Raw genomic sequence first — 20,553 nt, 5'->3', positions numbered from 1 at the left:
TTTCCCGCTCATTGCCCCCTACTGGATAGATCCTGTTACACATATACAGCCATGGCCAAAAGTATTGGCAGTGACATACATTTAGTATTTTGCAAAGTTTGCTGCTTCAGTATTTGTAGATTATTTTTTCACATGTTTCTATGGTATACTGGAAAACAATGATAAGCATTTCATAAGTTTTAAAGAAACATTCAATATATGCAAAGAGTCAGTATTTACAGTGTTGACCCTTGTTCTTCATAACCTCTGCAATTTGCTCTGGCATGCTGGATATCAGCTTCTGGGCCAAATCCTGACTGACGGCGATCCATTCTTGCCTTATTAGTGCTCGGAGTTGATCACAATTTGTGGGCTTCTGCTTGTCCACTCGCCTTTTGAGGATTGACCACAGGTTCTCTATGGGATTAAGATCCGGGGAGTTGCCTGGCCACAGATCCAAAATTTCAATGTAATGATCTCCGAGCCACTTCGTTATCACTCTTGCCTTGTGACATGGTGCTCCATCATGCTGGAAAATGCACGGATCATCACCAAATTGCTCCTGGATCGTTGGGAGAAGTTGCTCTTGCAGGAAGTTTTGAAACCATTCTTTATTCATGGCAGTGTTTTTGGGCAGAATTGTGAGAGGGCCCACTCCCTTGGATGAAAAGCAACCCCACACATGGATGGTCTCAGGATGCTTCACTGTTGGCATGACACAGGACTCATGGTAGTGCTTTTCTTCTCTGGACAATTGATTTTCCAGATGTCCCAAACAGTCAGAAGGGGGCTTCATCAATTATTCCGTAGCTGACTCCTCAGGAGGACACAGTCCTGGCGCTTGCTGGACACTCTGGGACGTCCTGAAGCCTTCTTCACTGCAGTTGAACCTCCCTCCTTGAAATTCTTGATGATCCGGTAAATGGTTCTTTCAGGTGCAATATTGTTTGCAGCAACTTCCTTGCATTTGAGGCCATTTTGATGCAAAGTGATGATGGCTGCACATCTTTCTTTGGAGGTAACCATTTCTAACAAGAATACATTGATTGGAAGCACTTCTTTCCTCCTTTTATAGCAATCAGTCTGCTCTTATAATCCAATCAGAATGATAGATTTCACCTGACTAGCACTCGTTCACACTTTCCCAAATGCTGCTGATATGATTAGTGAAATGATGTTAGCTGGTCATTTTGTGCCAGGGCCAAAAAACAGTGAAATATGGGTTTTTGTGATAAAGTTTTTTATTTTTATTTTTTATTTTTTTTGGCCAATTAAGCTTTTTGCAATTATTTAAAAACACAAAATGTATGTCCCTGCCAATAAATTTGGCCATGGCTGTACACGCAGTGGTCTCCTCAAATAAATAGTAAAATTACTCAAATGTATTACATAGTAATTATAATAACTATATAATAATAAAATATTATGTTTTATTTATTTTGTTTAGCTTATATTTTTTAGCATGACAAATGTAGGCAATAAACATTCGACTAATAATTTGTCAGCAACATGAGAATACATTTTAAGGTGCACTCAGTATTTTTTTTTCCACATAAAAAATAAATAAAATACTCTTAAAGAAATTAAATGTAATTTTGAATCAAACGTATAAAATCATGAGCACTTACATGAAATGAAGACTCTAGTCATTTCAGTAACCTTATAAAAGCTGTTTTATTCTACATGGAGAGGGTCCCCTTATGGAGGCTACCATATTGGGATCACATGACCAGCCAAATACTAATCACTTAATCTCAATAATTGCCCTGTTATTGGACACTTTTACTCATGTATTAAATTAATTATGGCATTGTTGTATGGCATACAGTGGCATTGTTCACTAAAAACTATATTTTAGTATTTAACCATATAAGTATTTTTCCTGTTATTTTTTTCTTTTCATAAAATCCTCCATAAAAGAGTTGTGATCCATGAACCAAAGCAACCAGCTCCGAAGTGAATCACAGCATTACAAATTTTGTTTGGAGACAAAAATTATATGGAAATCAGACAAAAAGACAAAGGTACAACAAGACTGTGGGCACGAGGGCATGAACTACAATCCCATAAAGCATTGCAAATGATGTAGTTAAATAAAATGGATGGGAACATATAAAAATATAGATTTTAGGTTGTTGATAAGTATAGAAACAATATATTTTATGTTTATTGTAAAATATGCTGATATGTACTGTACAAATATATAAGTAGTTTAAGGGTAAAGGGAGACTGACTTAGTTGCGTCATTCACAGTGTGTCATTCGAGTGGGCAGTCACTCCTGGGCTCATTTCACAGGCTATGTTGGCCGCAGTTTTCTGATTGGTGAAGCTTTTAGGCTATGGGTAATGTAGTTGTTCACCAGGAATTCCACTATAAAATGCTAAACAATGAAGCTGAAATAACGCAGACTGATGACTTCAACTGAAGCATATCATCAATGAACAACCTCGGAGCTCATGGTAGGTCTGCCTTTAAAGGTTTATAAGTTATCGCTGAAAATCAATTCGTTTGGGATTTTTACTTCCGGAACCAGACTGCTGCGCTCTATTGCTTTCAGATGATGCTGCATCCACACCACTCAGTGTCAGTGTCCACGTCCAAGATGACAAATTCCAAAAATGACTGAGTGTACCTTTAAAATAAAAGAACTACTATACCATATCTATCTTATTTTGTAACACGGAAGTAAGCAGAGGCTGCATTTTCGGCGAATGTGTTAAGGTTCCGCTGTTATTGACCGCAATGTAAATAAATAGAAGGATAATAATACCAGAATTTAGTGATATAAGTTTATAAACTATCACACAACCACAGTATGTACAGCAGAATGATGGCCTAATATCAGATACTTTTCAGTAAATCATTCACTTGTTGCTGCGTGTTGTATTGAAGAGACGGTAATAAAAATAAAAGCTTTTTATTCTACATGGAGAGGGTCCCCTCAGGGGGGCTGCCATATTGGGATCACATGACCAGATGAGTACTAATCACTTAGGCTGAGTTCCAAACTGCATACTACCCATCAGAGATGGGCACTGGAGTTAGAGGCACAGACTCGAGTCGCATTTTTTACGGATATCAAACTCGACTAGGACTCGACCTCAAAAGACTTCAGACTTGACTCGACTCAAGGAAAATGACTCGTGAACATGATGAGTCTTTTATATAGGCAATACTGAGATCATAAAAGAAGAAAATGTTTTAACTTGAAACGCGACGATTAAAACGGTTGACGCATATATTCAATCAGATGATGATGGTTTCGTTCTGTTCTCGCTGATTATAAATGAATAGGGCCATGTAGCTCTCAACCCCCCGGGCCATGTAGCTCTCAAACTTTAAACTTTTTAAACAAACTTTAAAAGTTTCATGTCTTTTTAAACAAACTTTAGGTTGGCTTGAAAAAGCCTATAGTCTGAAAGTTTATAGATAGATAGATAGATAGATAGATTGATTGATTGATAGATAGACAGACAGAGAGATAGCTCATTTGGTTGCTAGTCAGTTACCAAGGTGATACTGAAAATGCTCCTTGCTATCCTTATTCAAATGAACGAAACCGGACGTTTTTTACGATGTTATGGTGTAGAGATATGTTTTGTTACTTGGTTGCTAGGGTAACCCCAGCTGGTTGCTAGGCAGTTACAAAGGTGATACTCAAAAGGCTCCTTGCTACCCTGAGTCCAATGAATGAAACTGGAAGTCTTTACGATGTTCTGGAGCAGAGATATGTGATTTGTTACTTGATTGCTAGGGTAACCCCATCTGGTTTCTAGGCAGTTACCAAGGTGATACTCAAAAGGCTCCTTGCTACCCTGAGTCCAATGAATGAAACCAGAAATGTCTACGATGTTCTGATGCAGAGATATATTTTTTACTTGGTTGCTAGAGTAACCCCAGCTGGTTGCTAGGCAGTTACAAAGGTGATACTCAAAAGGCTCCTTGCTACCCTGAGTCCAATGAATGAAACCAGAAGTCTTTACGTTGTTCTGGTGCAGAGATATGTGATTTGTTAATTGGTTGCTAGGGTAACCCCACCTGGTTGCTAGGCAGTTACCAAGGTGATACTCAAAAGACTCCTTACTAACCTGAGTCAAATGAACAAAACCGGATGTCTCTATGATGTTCTGATGCAGAGATCTGTGATTTGTTACTTGGTTACTAGGGTAAACCCATCTGGTTGCTAGGGAGTTACCAAGGTGATACTCAAAAGGCTCCTTGCTACCCTGAGTCAAATGAACAAAACAGGAAGTCTCTACGATGTTCTGGTGCAGAGATATGTGATTTGTTACTTGGTTGCTAGGGTAACCCCATGTGGTTGCTAGGTAGTTACAAAAGTGATACTCAAAAGGCTCCTTGCTAGTCTGAGTCAAATGAAAGAAAGAAACCCAAAGTCTCTATGATGTTCTGGTGCAGAAATATGTGATTTGTTAATTGGTTGCTAGGGTAACCCCACCTGGTTGCTAGGCAGTTACCAAGGTGATACTCAAAAGACTCCTTGCTAACCTGAGTCAAATGAACAAAACCGGATTTCTCTACGATGTTCTGATGCAGAGATCTGTGATTTGTTACTTGGTTACTAGGGTAACCCCATCTGGTTGCTAGGCAGTTACCAAGGTGATACTCAAAAGGCTCCTTGCTACCCTGAGTCAAATGAACAAAACATGAAGTCTCTACGATGTTCTAGTGCAGAGATATGTGATTTGTTACTTGGTTGCTAGGGTAACCCCATCTGGTTGCTAGGTAGTTACAAAAGTGATACTCAAAAGGCTCCTTGCTAGTATGAGTCAAATGAAAGAAAGAAACCCAAAGTCTCTATGATGTTCTGGTGCAGAAATATGTGATTTGTTACTTGGTTGCTAGGGTAACCCCATCTGGTTGCTAGGTAGTTACCAAGGTGATACTCAAAAGGCTCCTTGCTACCCTGAGTCAAATGAATGAAACCGGAAGTCTTTACGATGTTCTGGTGCAGAGATATGTGATTTGTTACTTGGTTGCTAGGGTGAGCTCATTTGGTTGCTAGGCAGTTTCCAGGGTGATACTAACAAGGCTGCTTGCTGTCCTAGGAGCCGACAATGAAGTCTCTATGATATTCTGATCCGGAAATATCCATCTAAGCTAATTTTAATGGAAGTCAATGGGTTTTGGTTGCTAGGGTGCACTAAATGGTTGCTAGGGTGTGGCTAAGTATTGTCCAGCATGATATTTAAAGGCTCCTTGCTGGTCTGAGTCAAATAAGCCAAAGTTGAAGTCTCTATGATGTTGTGGCGCAGAGATATGTGTTTTGCTATACGGTTGCTAGGGTAAGTCCATCTGGTTGCCAGAAGACTCTATGACATTCTGATCAGGAGATGTCCATCTTAGCCATTTTTAATGGCAGTCAATGGGTTTTGGTTGCTAGGGTGCACTAAATGGTTGCTAGGTTGTATGCCGTTGCTAGGGTGTTAAAGTGATAAAGTGAAAGAAAGAATAAAAAGAGTGATGTAAAGATAGAAAAAGAAAGTTGGCTAATCATAAAGTTGGCTTTCCCAATATTAGAAGTCATTAGTGCTGTTGTAAGGTCACTTAATGTGAAGCATGTTTAATCCCTGAATCACTTTGACTTAATATTCCTGATGCATAGTCCTATTTTTTATTTTATTTATTTTTTAATGCTTCTTGACAAGGTTTCAGACTCACAAACAATCCATTTTATTTGTCAGAAACACAATTACCTATAAAAGATGGTACCAGTGGATTATTGGTAGAATTATAGTGGAAGTCTCTCAGAAATTCCAGTATTTACTCTTGGCTGTGCAGTGATAATCACGGACTCGTGATAAAAGACTCCAGACTTGACTCAGACTTGTCCATCAGAGACTTCAGACTTGACTTGGACTTCAGATGAAAGACTCGTGAACATCTCTGCTACCCATACTTGTACTTCTACCATATCTGTCTATGGTAGAAATAGTAAGAATAGTATGGTAGTATGCAATTCCAAACTCAGCCTTAATCTCAGAAACCGCAATATTATTGGATACTTTCACTAATGGATTCAATTAATCATGGCTGACTATGATTGTGAATAGTAACTGAAAACTTTTGCTGCATCCATGCCTCTAGGTGTCAATGTAAGTCCAAGACAACATGCATAAAATGTTACTGTGTGCACCTTTAATATGTTTATAGTCTAATGCTTAAATGAAAGAAAGGTTTTAAATGAATCTTATTTATATTAATAAAATAATTATAAAAATTAAATATTTATTACTATTATTATTCTAATAAATATTATAATTATCCTTATTAAAATGTTAATACGTTTATTGTGAACATTAGGTGCTGGGCTTTTTAATAAACCTTGATAACGAGATCTATTTTTTTAATAATCTTGAGTTAGGTAACAAAAAGTAGGCCAAAGGTCACTAGAGCGACCGTACTTTATCACGTGATAAAAGAGAGGTCGATGATTGGTTTGTACTTCAGTTTCTCAGTGGGTGAACGTCTTAACAGGGCATTCAAGGATCACTGTCACTGAAATAACGATGCTTTTTAAAAAGGTAAATACGATTTTTTATTATTATTGTTGATTTAAACGCAAATAGTAATGCGTTTGTATATGCATGAAATGGTGTGAATGTCAAAAATAAAATCTATTGTACTCGCGGGATACCTAGCCAAGCGCTACGCCGTCAAATTAGCTGCATTGCCAAGCAAGAAGCCGAACTTAGCAGTCAGTGAAAGGTCGTTGCTTCATCTGGGATCATGACGTTTTCCTGAATGTCATGATAAGTTTATTGATTATCAAGTGAAGCCTCTGCTCTTCTCCGGCCCGTTGTGTAGAGCTCGCTGTAAATTTACTCATTTGTCACCCTGGCTATAAACAAAAGTGTCTTAACTTTAGCTGTTTACCTTCTACCATACTTTACAAATAAACAGCAATTTATTAGCATTAAATACAATTGATTGAAAACAATCAGTTGCTTTGTGTTTTACTAATTCTAACACCGTTTGAGCCATTAATTTCGATCACGCCCTTGTTTGTTTACTGCAAATATGCATTGTTTGCAATGGGGTGATAAGTTAAAATTGTAACGTAGAGACAATTTTAGACAAATATGATCGAGCAATATATATTCTGTATTTAATCATTTTTTGGCAGGTTTTGAGGGCAGGTGTTCGGGCTGGATTCAGGTTTCAGAGCACTGGTGCTCAAGCTAGTGCCAGGGCAGCTACTGCCACCACGAAGGCACCTCATGGAGGGTTCAGCTTTGGTATGTACTATGTAGAATCAACCTCTTACCATAATCAGACACTTATGCACACTGTGAAAATGCTAACACAAATATGCCATTCTTAATATTTTACCAGAATTAACTGACCAGCAGAAAGAGTTCCAAGAGTTGGCCAGAAAGTTTGCACGGGAGGAGATTGTCCCAGCTGCTCCAGCATATGACAGAAGTGGTGAAGTAAGTTATTTAAATTATATATCCACCTGTTATTCTTTTTTTTTTTTTTTTTTTTTTTTTTTTTTAAGCTTATTGCATTTTTTTTTATTATTTAAAATGGTAATTTCTGACTCATCTTCTTTGTAGTATCCATTCCCAATCATTAAGAGAGCATGGGAGCTGGGTTTAATGAATGGACATATTCCGGAGGACTGTGGTAGGTACTTAATTTTGTTTTGGTTTTATTAAGTGTATTACAGACTGATTATATAATTATAACTGAGTTGGATATTGCCATATGTTACAGGTGGAATGGGTCTGGGCATATTTGATGCATGCCTTATCACAGAGGAGCTGGCATATGGCTGCACTGGAGTACAGACAGCCATTGAGGCAAACTCTCTTGGAGTAAGTTTTCTAAAAAAAAAAAAAAAAAAATACTTATTATGCTATCAGACTCCTTTACGTTTTCTGTATATAACTTAATGTGTTTTAATGTGACTTCTCCATGCAGCAAATGCCAGTTATTATTGCTGGTAATGATGCTCAGAAGAAGAAGTATTTGGGCAGAATGACAGAGGAACCACTAATGTGTGTAAGTATGAAATGTTTATAGCCATCTTTGTTTATGATGTGCAAGAAAGCTTGACCAAGGCAGTAAGAAGTACATACTCACCTGTTGATGTATCTGTTTGTTGATAGGCATACTGTGTGACCGAGCCAGGGGCAGGCTCTGATGTGGCTGGGATAAAGACCCAGGCTGTTAAGAAAGGAGACGAGTATGTGATCAATGGTCAGAAAATGTGGATCACCAATGGGGGAAAAGCAAACTGGTAGGTGCACCACAGAATATAATTAATTGTGTGTGTGTGTGTGTTTTGAGCCAATTACATACCTTCTTGTTTGCATCTGTAGGTACTTCCTGCTGGCCCGTACAGAATCTGACCCCAAATGCCCTACTAACAAGGCTTTTACAGGCTTTATTGTTGAAGCTGACACCCCAGGAGTCCAACCAGGCAGAAAGGTAAGAGCCAAGAACAACCTCAGTCTGAACCTCAACCTCATTCTCACTATTTATGCACTTGTTTACTTTGATCTGCACTTGTTTCTGTATGTCCTCATTTTGGCAAAAGGAACTGAACATGGGCCAGAGATGCTCAGACACCAGGGGCATCACATTTGAGGATGTAAGAGTTCCAAAGGAGAATGTTTTGATTGGAGAGGGAGCTGGCTTTAAGATTGCCATGGGTGCATTTGACAAGACCAGACCACCAGTAAGTATGCTTTTCCAATGAGTATGATTAGAATATCAGAGTTTCATGTCAAATATCTCTTGATTTTTCATGGACATTAAATAAGACCCAAAAAAATTAAAGATAGAGGGAACAGTTTTTCATCTATCAAATTAAGTAGTTCCTATTATTGTATTTCTGCCTTTCAGGTGGCTGCAGGTGCCACAGGACTTGCACAGAGAGCACTAGATGAGGCCACCAAGTATGCTTTGGAGAGAAAGACTTTTGGCAGACTGATTGCAGAGGTTTGTGTATTTCAATGCAAGTTTCACATATAAACCGATACCACAAGGTTTATTGGGAGGTAATGGCAGAGTGACTCTGACTGAGAATAATGCTAACACTTGTCAACAGTAAAAATACAGCTTTAAAAAAAAATTGATTTTTATTTTTTTTGCTGTCCGTTTCCAGCACCAGGCAGTGTCTTTTCTGCTTGCAGAAATGGCCATGAAAGTAGAGCTTGCCAGGATGGCATATCAGAGAGCAGCCTGGGAAGTGGATGAGGGTCGCAGGAACACCTACTATGCTTCTATTGCCAAGGCCTTTGCTGGAGACATTGCAAACCAATGTGCCAGTGATGCCGTCCAGATCTTTGGTGGAAATGGTTTTAACAGTGAATATCCGGTGGAGAAGCTGATGAGAGATGCCAAGATTTACCAGGTCAGAATATCCTTTCTTATTTTAAATGGTAAAGATCCCAAAATTTGACTAATGTCTTACTTTGTTTTCCACAGATTTATGAAGGAACTGCGCAAATCCAAAGGCTCATTATCTCAAGAGAGCACTTTGGAAGATTCAAACAGTGAACATGTAAACCCAGAACATCTGTGCCAGGAACTAATCATTTTGTTTAGAGACTTTTGTTTTTGATAATGTATTTGATCATTGAATCTCAGGATTATTACTCTCAGATTGTCAGTTGACTACACAGAGCTCCAGTTGCCTTATGTCATATTAGCATGCCTTGCCATCTTTGTATTTATAGCATTGAACAATTATTGTTGATCGTGTTAAGCTGAACAAAGTAATGATACACATCTCTTCCACAATGTTTTTTCTGTAACTGATGTACATCTTCAAAATACAAATAAATAACCTGCTTTGAAAGAATGCCACTTTCTTGCTCAGTAGTAAGGTGGATTGAGTTAAAACATTCCCTCTATGTTGCTACTTAGTGGCTGTGGATAATTTTAGATTACTAGCCACAACTATTCAAATATGAAAGGCAAAGGGATAGTTCACCCAAAAACGAAAATTCTCTCATCATTTACTCTCCCTCATGCCATCCCAGATGTGTATGACTTTCTTTCTTCTGCAGAACACATGAATATTTTTAGAATAATATTTCAGCATATTTCATACATTGCAAGTGAATGGCTGCCAAATTTTGACACTCCAAAAATGTGCACGAAGAATGTGAAAGTTAAACTGGAGATTGACTGAGCAGGGAGGAGAATTTATAGTAAAAAAGGACTTAAATATTGATCTGTTTCTCACCCACAACTATCATATCACTTCTGAAGACATCAATTTAACCTATGGAGTCTTATCGAATACTTTTCACAGTGCATGGAAGGATAGTGTCTGTTGCTACAGACAAGCACTAAAAGCTGCCAGGTCAGCATATTTGAGCAAACTCAAAATAACCACAACAATCCTAGGTGTTTATTCAGTACTTTGGCTAAATTTATTTAGGAATAAAGCCTCGACTGAACCAAATATTCTGTCACAGCAGAATAGTAATGACTTCATGAATTTCTTTACTGATAAAATTGAAATTATCAGAAATAAAATTATGAAATCATCTGTCATGGTACCTCAGAAAACAAGTATCTCATAAATTTCCTCACAAACAACTTCAATCCTTCGCTGCCATAAGTCAAGAAGACTTAACAAAACTTAACGTAACATCAAAAGCCACAAAATGTATGTTAGATCCAATACAAACTAAGCTCTTAAAAGAGGTGTTTCCAGTAATTTCAGAGCCTCTTCTTTTTTTCTTTTTTTTCTCTAATTTGGAATGCCCAATTCCCAATGCACTCTTATGTCCTCGTGGTGGCATAGGGACTCAATTCGGGTGGCGGAGGATGAATCTCAGTTGCCTCTGCGACCGTCAATCCACGCATCTTATCACATGGCTTGTTGAGTGCGTTACTGCGGAGACATAGCGCATGTGGTGGCTTCACGTTTTCTCCGCGGCATCCACGCACAACTCACCACGCGCCCCACCGAGAGCAAGAACCACATTATAGCTACCATGAGGAGGTTACCCCATGTGACTCTACCCTCCCTAGCAACCGAGCCAATTTGGTTGCTTAGGAGACCTGGTTGGAGTCACTCAGCATGCCCTGGATTTGAACTCACGGCTCCAGGGGTGGTACTCAGCATCTTTAATCGCTGAGCTACCCAGGCCCCCAGAGCCTCTTCTTAATATTATTAAATCCTCGCTATCCTTATGACATGTCCCAAGAAACTTTAAAATGACAGTTATCAAATCGCTTATTAAGAAGCCACAGCTTGATCCTGGAGAATTGGCTAATTATGTCAAAAATACTAGAAAAGGTAGTGTCCTCCCAATTATGTTCATTTTTACAGAGGAATAGTATATATGAACAATTTCAGTCAGGATTTAGGCCCCATCTCAGTACAGAGACTGCACTTATCAGTTACAAATTACTTGCTCTTATCATCTGATCGTGGCTGCATTTGTCTTCTAGTGCTTTTAGATCATGACTTTCTCTTGAATAGGCTGGAGAATTATGTTGGCATTTGTGGACCTGCATTAGCATGGTTTAGGTCCTATTTAGCAGACCACTACCACTTTGTCTGTGTAAACGAGGAATTGTCAAATCAAACAAAAGTTCATATGGAGTGCCACAGGAATCAGTTTTAGGACCTCTGCTTTTATCCTTATATATACTTCCCCTGGGAGATTGTAACAAAGTTCGTGATGGGGTGCAATGAGGAAACGGGAGTCGGCAAGTTCCAACACAAAAGGTTTCTATTCTTTTAACACAAAAACATGCTTTTTCAGCACTTTAGTCTTAACATGCACACGAGTCTCTCTCTGGGTGCATGGTAGCGCTCTCTCCTTTACTGGCGTCTGGCTCACTCATAATTCCATCTCCAAACTCTCACTGCAATGACAAACAGTTAGAGACAGCCATTGCCAGGTGATGATCCTTACCGTTCTCATCTCCTGATCTCGCTCTCCATTCACAAGCCGGTGCTCAACCACACCCCTACCACCATAGAGATATTGTCATGAATCGTGGAATAAGTTTCCACTGTTATGCCGACAATACCAACTTTATATTTCTTCGAAACGAAATTTCACAATTCTCCAAATTAGCAGAATGTATCAATGAAATCAAAGATTGGATGGCCAGAAATTTCCTTTTACTCAATTCCGACAAAACAGAGGTACTAATTATTGGACCAAAAACCTCTAAAAATAAGCTGCTAAAATATAATTTGTCTCTTGATGGATGTACTGTTACATCGTCTTCTACAGCAAAGAAATTAGGTGTTATATTTGACACCAATCTGTCCTTTGAAAATCTAATTTCCAATGTTTGTAGAACAGCATTCTTCCACCTGAGAAATATTGCTAAATTACGACACATCTCTCTGATGCTGATGCAGAAAAACTAATTCATGTGTTCATGACCTCAAGACTAGATTATTGTAATGCATTACTGGGAGGATGTCCTGCAAGTTCAATAAATTAAATTTCAATTAGTTCAAAATGCAGCAGCCAGAGTGCTGATTAGAACCAAGAAATATGATCATATTAGCCCCATTTTATTGTCGTTACATTGGCTACTTGTTAAATTTCGTATTAATTTTAAAATTCTGTTAACTGCGTACAAAGTGTTGAATGGTCAAGCTCTGCAGTACTGAAGTGACCTTCTGTCAACGTTCATTATGATCACGTTCATTATGATCACAAAATTCTGGCCTGTTAATAGTTCCTAAAGTATCATAATCCACAAAAGGAGGTAGATCCTTTTCCTATATGGCTCCGAAACGATGGAATAGTCTCCCTAACACTGTTCGGGACACAGACACACTCACTCAGTTTAAGTCTAGACTAAAGACTCATCTATTTAGCCAGGCATACACCTAATTTATCCATCAACTCACAATTAGGCTGCTTTAGTTAGGTCTGCCAGAACCAGAAACATTTATCATGATCTATAACTCTGCAATAAATTGAATGACATCTACGCTAATATTATTCTATTTGTTTCCATGTTTCAACCTCAGGATTCATTCCCCAAGGTTACCAGAGCAGGCCAGATCCAGCTCTGTTTCTGCTTGGTGTCGGACTCCACTGCTACGTGTCGCTGAGTGATGATGACTCTATGCAGCTGGTGCCAGCCAGACATCACTTCAGTCTATTACGATGGACTTTAGAGGGGATGAATTGATGCCAAATCCAACCATAAGCCATGGGATACTTCTTATGCCTCTGCCAGAACCTTGGACTTAGGATGGATCCCACCGAATCTCACCAAAATGACCTGCCGGTTGAACGATGCACCTCACTGATCTCTGCCAGCATCACCTTGTTCTAATGATGGACTACACTTTTAAAATGGAATCCATAGACTATCAATTACTTGCCAACAAAAGCGTCCATCTGCCAACTAACAAAGGACAATGCATCAGTGTGAACTTCTGCAGTTAATCCAGGATGAACTTAAAATGCATCAGTCATTAATCTTACAGTTCATACAAAATCTTTGTTTAAACACTGGCCCTTAACACTTACTTAGTTTACTAATTTTAAACAATGACTTACACTGCACATAAATAAGTAATATTGACATTATATTCATGCTGGTTAGCTAGAGGGGAACTGGCCCCCACAGTGAGGTTACTTTTCTCCATTGACTAACATCTTATGGAGTTTTGTGTTCCTTGCCACAGTCGCCTTCGGCTTGCTCACTGGGGTTCTAAATACAATTATTATTTAATTATTTATTTGTATACACAATTTACAATCATATTTAATAAAACATCAATGATGACTCTAAGACTTTATAGATATTACAGTTTCATTTTCTGTTTATGCATGATTTTCTGTAAAGCTGCTTTGAAACGTGTGTTGTGAAAATCGCTATACAAATAAAAATGACGACTTTTATGCTGATTTATAACCACTAACACACACACACACACACACACACACACACACACACACTCTCTCTCTCTCTCTCTCTCTCTCTCTCTCTCTCTCTCTCTCTCTCTCTCTCTTCCGCTTTATCACATGTTTGAGGAGTGCCGTGTTTACAAATCCCTCAACTTGTCCTTTACGGGCACTCGTAGAAATCATGAGTAATTTCATGACCGTTCTACGTAATTTATACGCTACCACTGAGAAGCCAGCCTGTAGTCCACTCTCAATTGTTCGTCAGAATGGTAATGTAAAAGATATAATGTACAGTGATAATTATTCATCGTTAGTGATAAGTTAGTGACATTTTTCCTAAGGGTAGAGCATGCGCTTCATTGTTATTGTGAATAAGACATCAGCGCATACTAAAACAGAACGAGAACAACATAAACATGCATGTCATCTGCACCGTTAGTCCAGCACAGTTTATATAGTATGGGTTAAAAACCAAGCTTAACCAGCTCACTTCAGCCAATATATTCTGGGTATTTCAGGCTGTGATGCTCCAAACACCCTCCTCCTGGACAAACATGCAGACTATATTGCAGCCTATGGATCAAAGAAGGATGATTATGTAAATTGAAGGGTTTTGGTTTACTTTCAGGAGGTGCGTTGCCGACATTATGTATGCTAAATCACATGTATTTTGTACCTGCACATTAAGGAGTACACACTGTCGGAGTACTTGAGGATGAGTGGTATTTACTGGGGCCTTACAGTAATGGACCTAATGGGTCAGCTCTCTCGAATGAACCGTGAGGAGATCATAGAGTTCATCAAGTCCTGCCAGCATGACTTTGGAGGCATCAGCACCAGCATCGGCCATGACCCGCATCTCCTCTACACCCTCGGCGCTGTACAGGTCAGAGGGTTTTTGAACTCACTCAGAAGAAATTAACAATAATTCATGTCAAATTACAAAGAAATGGTCATTACAAAAAAAAAAAAAAAAAAAAAAAAAAAACTCTTATAACCCCATTAGATCCTATCCTTGTATGATAGCATAAATGTCATTGATGTGGACAAAGTGGTGGACTATGTCAAAGGACTGCAGCAGGAGGACGGCTCATTCGCCGGGGACAAATGGGGTACATTTATACTCCCAGACTGTTTAGAATGGAATTCTAGCTAACTACTTATCAAATACTGTGTCATATACACTGTACAGTACTGCTTGCTAATTCTTTTAAGTAATAGTTCACCCCAAAATTTAAATTCTCTCATTATTTACTCACCCTCATGCCATCCCATATGTGTATGATTTTCTTTCTTCTGCAGAACAGAAATGACAATTTTTAAAAGAATGTTTTAGCCCTGTAGGTCTATACAATGCAAGTGAATAGTGATCAAAACTTTGAAGCTCCAAAAAGCACATAAATGCAGCATAAAAGTAATCTATATGACTCCAGTGGTTAAATCCATGGATCCGAAAGGTTTTGTGTGAGAACAGACTAAAATATAACAACTTTTTCTCTGTAAATCAGCAGTCTCCTTGGCGACCATGATTTCAAATTTGATTACACTTCCTGGCGCCATCTAGCGCTCTGCACATTCACACATTGTATGGACCTACAGAGCTGAGATAGTGATGAGAGAATTTTCATTTTTGGGTGAACTATCCCTTTAAACAGTGAAACTGCAGGCAGTATTCTACAAAAAACATTTCAAACAGATTGCTGTCACATGATGACCTCATCTTGTTGCGTATGAGTGGTGTCCAGTTATCAACTTTTTATGCAACTCTCAGTTAAAATGACAACTTTTGGTAGTCTGTTCAAATAATGATAAAAAAAAGACAAGTAAAATTAAGTCTGTATTTACTTCTGCTTCATTTATCACACTGAAAATTGAAGGTTCAGTGTATTGCATTGTCAGATATAGAATGTGCTGCTCAGTACAGTAGTAAGTAGTTAGAGTAGTATGTTGGTATGCTTTTCTGAACAGAAACTTTATCATTGTGTCTGATTATTTCAGTCATTACTGGAATTTTATATGACTAAATGAATGCTTGTTTTTTCCTTAACGGGAAATAGATACACGCTTTTCCTTTTGTGTGGTTGCAACACTGGCACTACTGGTGTGAACACAAATTCTTTATATTCAAATGTGATGTTACATTTTTAACTGTATTACTGTATTATTTCAAGGTGGTAAAGTCATAACAGGCATGTATATCTCTGCAGGGGAAGTTGGATGCTATCAACTTAGACAAAGCAGTGGAGTTTGTGCTCTCCTGTATGAACTTTGATGGTGGATTTGGTTGCAGGCCTGGTTCAGAGTCTCACGCTGGTCAGGTAAGCTATTTCAATGTTCAAATTAACATTAATACCCATTTAATTACATTTTATACATAATAATAATAATAAGTGGTGCCCTTAAAGTCTCAGTGATCTATTTTTCTCAGACTGCCTCTGTTCTTTATATTTCTGTTCTAGATTTACTGCTGTACAGGCTTCCTGTCCATCACTGGGCAGCTCCATAAGGTCAATGCAGATCTCCTGGGCTGGTGGCTCTGTGAAAGACAGTTGCCATCAGGAGGCTTGAATGGGAGACCAGAGAAGGTAAGATGTCCTGTAAATATTCATCAGTTACTTTGGATATCTGAGACAGCAAACACAACTGTGGCCATAGCAGTTTTCTGATTTTCACTTTATAATTTCAGCTGCCTGATGTCTGCTATTCCTGGTGGGTTCTTGCCTCTTTGAAGTCACTGGATCGACAAAGCAAAATTGCGCACTTTTATTCTTTCCTGCCAGGATGAAGAGACTGGAGGCTTTGCTGATAGGCCTGGTGACATGGTAAGCTCATTGAGCTGTACTTAAATTAGCCTATACATACAAAATATCGATGCACATTCCAAATGTTCAAGTCGTTAGATTCATGACTTTAAGTTTAGACTTAATGACTAATGTGAAAAGTTTCTCCAGTTTGGTTTTGTCCAATGGATTTACAGTATTCTTCTCCTCTTCTCGTCCTCCATTCAGGTGGATCCTTTTCACACTCTGTTTGGTGTGGCGGGGCTGTCTTTGCTGGGAGATGAGCAAATTAAACCAGTGAACCCTGTGTTATGCATGCCTGAGGATGTGCTTCAGAGGATTGGTCTCCAACCAGACTTGCTGGGCTTAGATTAAATATTCAGCATAGCCGTTTTCCTCCCCTCCTTTCCCTGTGCAACCGGCCCTGTTCTGAAACGGGTCAGGAATCCATCAAACCATGGAAAGCACTGCATATTGCTGTCATCCTCAACCAATGATAGAAGCACGATTCAAAGGGACCAAGGACTTTAGAAACCTCTAAAACACTCTAAAGAGACTTACTGTGTCCTCTTCTTTTGAGAATTGTTCCCATTATTTAAGTACAGTATGTGTGCAGGCCCTAAGAGATTCCTTCTGGATGTACTCTTTCTTTAATGATGCTGTTGAGAGAGAAACATCAAGACTTTACAGCTTTCACTGTATATATTTAAACATATGTTCATATAACTTAATTCAGATGGGCACTTTCTTAGTATTAACCAATAGAGTGTCATAAATAAGGGGAGAGATGCCTTATCTGTGGTATCCTTTTCAAAATGGGTATGCAAGAAGCAGTCCATTAAATGCTGAAAAGGGGCATTTATTGCATTTTCATACTGTAGGTTACATCACACTTCAAGCAGTATAAACATGGATTTCATGCACTTTTAAATTCTCTTAATATATTTTGGAGAATTTTCTTTGCAGTTGGTTGGTTCTAATGCAGTCTTTTTTTGTGTATCACAAAATCTAGCTCAATAGTTGGGTCAGTTTTCACATCCTGAATGCATTCTAAATAATACCTACTCTGCAATCTTCAAAAAAAAAAAAAAAAAGAAAAATCATGTTTGGTTTGTAGCTGCTTTCTTTTTCAGTTTTTGGGGGAAAGTTGGTCAAGTTACGGTATTGATGGTGAAAAACAAACTTCTCACTCTGGTTGTAGTACCAGTCAGATGCGTGGAATAGAATAAATGTGATGTTAATATCTAAAACGCTTCACTAATGCAGTTTAGATCTCTTTAATATTCTTAAGTCTTTACACATATTTGAATGTATTAAATTTGTTTTGGCATTAATGCTAAGAAATTAAAATAGTTTCTTCACATCATACTTTGCAGTAAATAAGTTATAGAAAATATGAATATTTATATTTGTAACTAATTAGAGCTGGTTCTTGCAAATTAATTATTGTCAGGTGTCTGTACGTGTTCCCCCCAAGGAATCAAGTACTCATCATCACCCCAAGAGCTTCTGACAAAGATTCTGAAAAAACTATGATTGCCTGCTTTTATGGGCTGTTCTTCACTAGTGCTTACATTTCTTTGCCCAAAGTTCTAAATGTTGATTTGCTATATAAATTCATTAAATTGCAATGCTTACCAGTTCTCAGTCAATCAAGCTGGTTAAGGTTCACACAAAATGTAAAGGTTGTATTCACTTATATTCAACTCAAAATGGGTTTACTACCTGCTGTTAGTAAAAAATAAATAAAATAAAACAAAAAACTGTGACACTTTTAAGCATATGGGAACATTTGAAAAGGTGAAGAGGCAATAATTTGAGAGTTTGTGAACTTCATCAGGAGAGCAGCAATCTTCAGACCCCTGACCGAGTTGGAGAAATAAACAAGAGGGTTGTTAGGCTATGGTGAAACCCCACTGGCTCTCATTAGGATCTGTTCAGACTGTGGGATATGTGCCACAGGCTTGTCACTCGAGTCTCCTGGCACTTATTATTTTGTTGTTAGACCCCCTACATGCACACACACAAAACCATCCACAGCCTCTGAAAGGTTTTAGAAAGACACCACTTTTGATTAAGGGAGACCACAATACCACAACAATATAATAAAGCATTCTTGATTTAATCATTTTATTTTGGGCCAAAACTGTTTATTAGCTGCTACTGATCTGCAACAACTATTTTGTAAGAGTTTGGCACTCTGAAACGTATTAAAATGCAAAGAGTACAGCAGACAAGATTTCATCTGTTTTGTACTTTACTGGTGAAAGTTTTAACTGTGCGTATCTTCACAGTTACATATTGATTCACCTAAATGTTTAGCATGCTGTTGCTTTTTATGCGAGAGAGCTCTCGCGGCCGAAGCTACACAGGTTAGTTCACTCTCCATCTCTGTAGCGGATGTAACCCGATCCTTCCGACGGGTGAATATCTGTAAAGCCGTGGGTCCAGGCGGCATTCCGAGCCACGTCATCAGAGCATGCGCGAACCAACTGGCTGGTGTTTTTATGGACATTTTCAACCTTTCCCTCTCCTTGTCTGTGGTCCCCACATGCTTCAAAACGACCACCATTGTGCCTGTACCAAAGCAATCCAAAATCACTTGCTTATCTACAATCCATTACTATCCATTGCATCTACACTACACACTGCTCTTTCCCACCTCGAAAAAAGGAACACTTATGTGATAATACTGTTTGTAGACTACAGCTCAGCATTCAACACCATAGTGCCCTCCAAGCTTGTTGTGAAACTCCGGGCTCTGGGCTTAAAAAGCTCGCTGTGCAGCTGGATCCTGGACTTCCTGTTAAGCAGACACCAGGTGGTTAGAATGGGCAGCAACATCTCCTCATCACTGACCCTCAACACTGGAGCCCCACAGGGCTGTGTTCTCAGCCCACTCTTGTATTCCCTGTACACGCATGACTGTGTGGCAACACATCACAACTCCAATGCCTTCATTAAGTTTGCTGATGGTACGACGGTGGTAGGTCTGATCACTGACAATGATGAAACAGTCTACAGAGAGGAGGTGCACACTCTGACACACTGGTGTCAGGATGCCAACCTCTCCCTCAACATCAGTAAGACAAAGGAGCTTGTGGTGGACTTCAGGAGAAGAGAAAGAGAACACAGTCCCATCACCATCAATGGAGCACCAGTGGAGAGAGTCAGCAGCTTCAAGTTCCTGCGTGTCCACATCACTGAGGAACTCACATGGTCTGTCCACACTGAGGCCGTTGTGAAGAAGGCTCAACAGCGCCTCTTCTTCCTGAGACGGCTGAGGAAGTTTAGAATGAACCGCCACATCCTCACACGGTTCTACACCAGCAGTGCAGAGAGCATCCTGACTGGCTGCATCTCCGCCTGGTACAGCAATAGCACCACCCACAACCGCAAAGCCCTGCAAAGGGTGGTGCGAATTGCCAGACACATCATCAGAGGTGAGCCTCCCTCCCTCCAGGACATATATACCAGGCTGTTTGAAAAAAGCTCGGAGGATCATCAGAGACTCCAGCCACCCGAGCCATGGGCTGTTCTCACTGCTACCATCAGGCAGGCGGTATCGCAGCATCAGGACCCACACCAGCCGACTTCATGACAGCTTCTTCCCCCAAGTAATCAGACTTTTGAACTCTTGATCTCTCACGATCAGTATATATCAGCACTGCACTTTATTAATCTTATTATCTCATTACTGTCACGACTACTATGTTGCTCGGAACTGCACCCAAGAATTTCACACACTATTGCACAATAAAAGTGATTTGATTTGATTTGATACATTATATTTCACATTTTCTTGATTATAACAAATTAATAAAATACATGTAAAGGCAATAGTTCACTTAATGTACATTTTATTTTTACCCAACTTCAAACAAGCTCTTTAGAGCCATTAGTCATTTTGTTC

The 20,553-nt window shown here is 39.0% G+C and overlaps 1 protein-coding gene and 1 pseudogene across 1 annotated transcript; both read left to right on the top strand.

Annotated features, from left to right (window-relative positions):
* The first annotated feature begins 6,398 nt into the window (after positions 1 to 6,398).
* Positions 6,399 to 9,812, top strand: LOC127441465 (medium-chain specific acyl-CoA dehydrogenase, mitochondrial-like). Its single transcript, XM_051698919.1, has 12 exons — positions 6,399 to 6,522; positions 7,125 to 7,236; positions 7,334 to 7,431; positions 7,558 to 7,627; positions 7,718 to 7,818; positions 7,925 to 8,005; positions 8,113 to 8,243; positions 8,326 to 8,434; positions 8,544 to 8,684; positions 8,852 to 8,947; positions 9,114 to 9,362; positions 9,437 to 9,812. The coding sequence occupies exons 1-12, from the start codon at positions 6,508 to 6,510 to the stop codon at positions 9,506 to 9,508; spliced, it is 1,275 nt and encodes a 424-aa protein (XP_051554879.1). The 5' UTR covers positions 6,399 to 6,507; the 3' UTR covers positions 9,509 to 9,812.
* Positions 9,813 to 14,035: 4,223 nt separating this feature from the next.
* On the top strand, positions 14,036 to 17,897 carry LOC127441536 (geranylgeranyl transferase type-2 subunit beta-like; annotated as a pseudogene).
* The last annotated feature ends 2,656 nt before the right edge of the window (positions 17,898 to 20,553 follow it).

Source organism: Myxocyprinus asiaticus, chromosome 5, assembly GCF_019703515.2.
Source record: "Myxocyprinus asiaticus isolate MX2 ecotype Aquarium Trade chromosome 5, UBuf_Myxa_2, whole genome shotgun sequence".
Classification (NCBI taxonomy): Eukaryota; Metazoa; Chordata; class Actinopteri; order Cypriniformes; family Catostomidae; genus Myxocyprinus; species Myxocyprinus asiaticus.
The sequence above is the reverse complement of the archived record's forward strand: the minus strand, read 5'-3'. Positions and strand labels throughout refer to the sequence as shown.

What these genes read in the sequence shown, in the direction of transcription:
- LOC127441465 (XM_051698919.1), top strand. An exon ending in TTGAGGCAAACTCTCTTGGA is followed by an intron (nt 7,819 to 7,924) that starts GTAAGTTTTCTA and finishes TTCTCCATGCAG; the next exon opens with CAAATGCCAGTTATTATTGC. An exon ending in CAGAGGAACCACTAATGTGT is followed by an intron (nt 8,006 to 8,112) that starts GTAAGTATGAAA and finishes GTTTGTTGATAG; the next exon opens with GCATACTGTGTGACCGAGCC.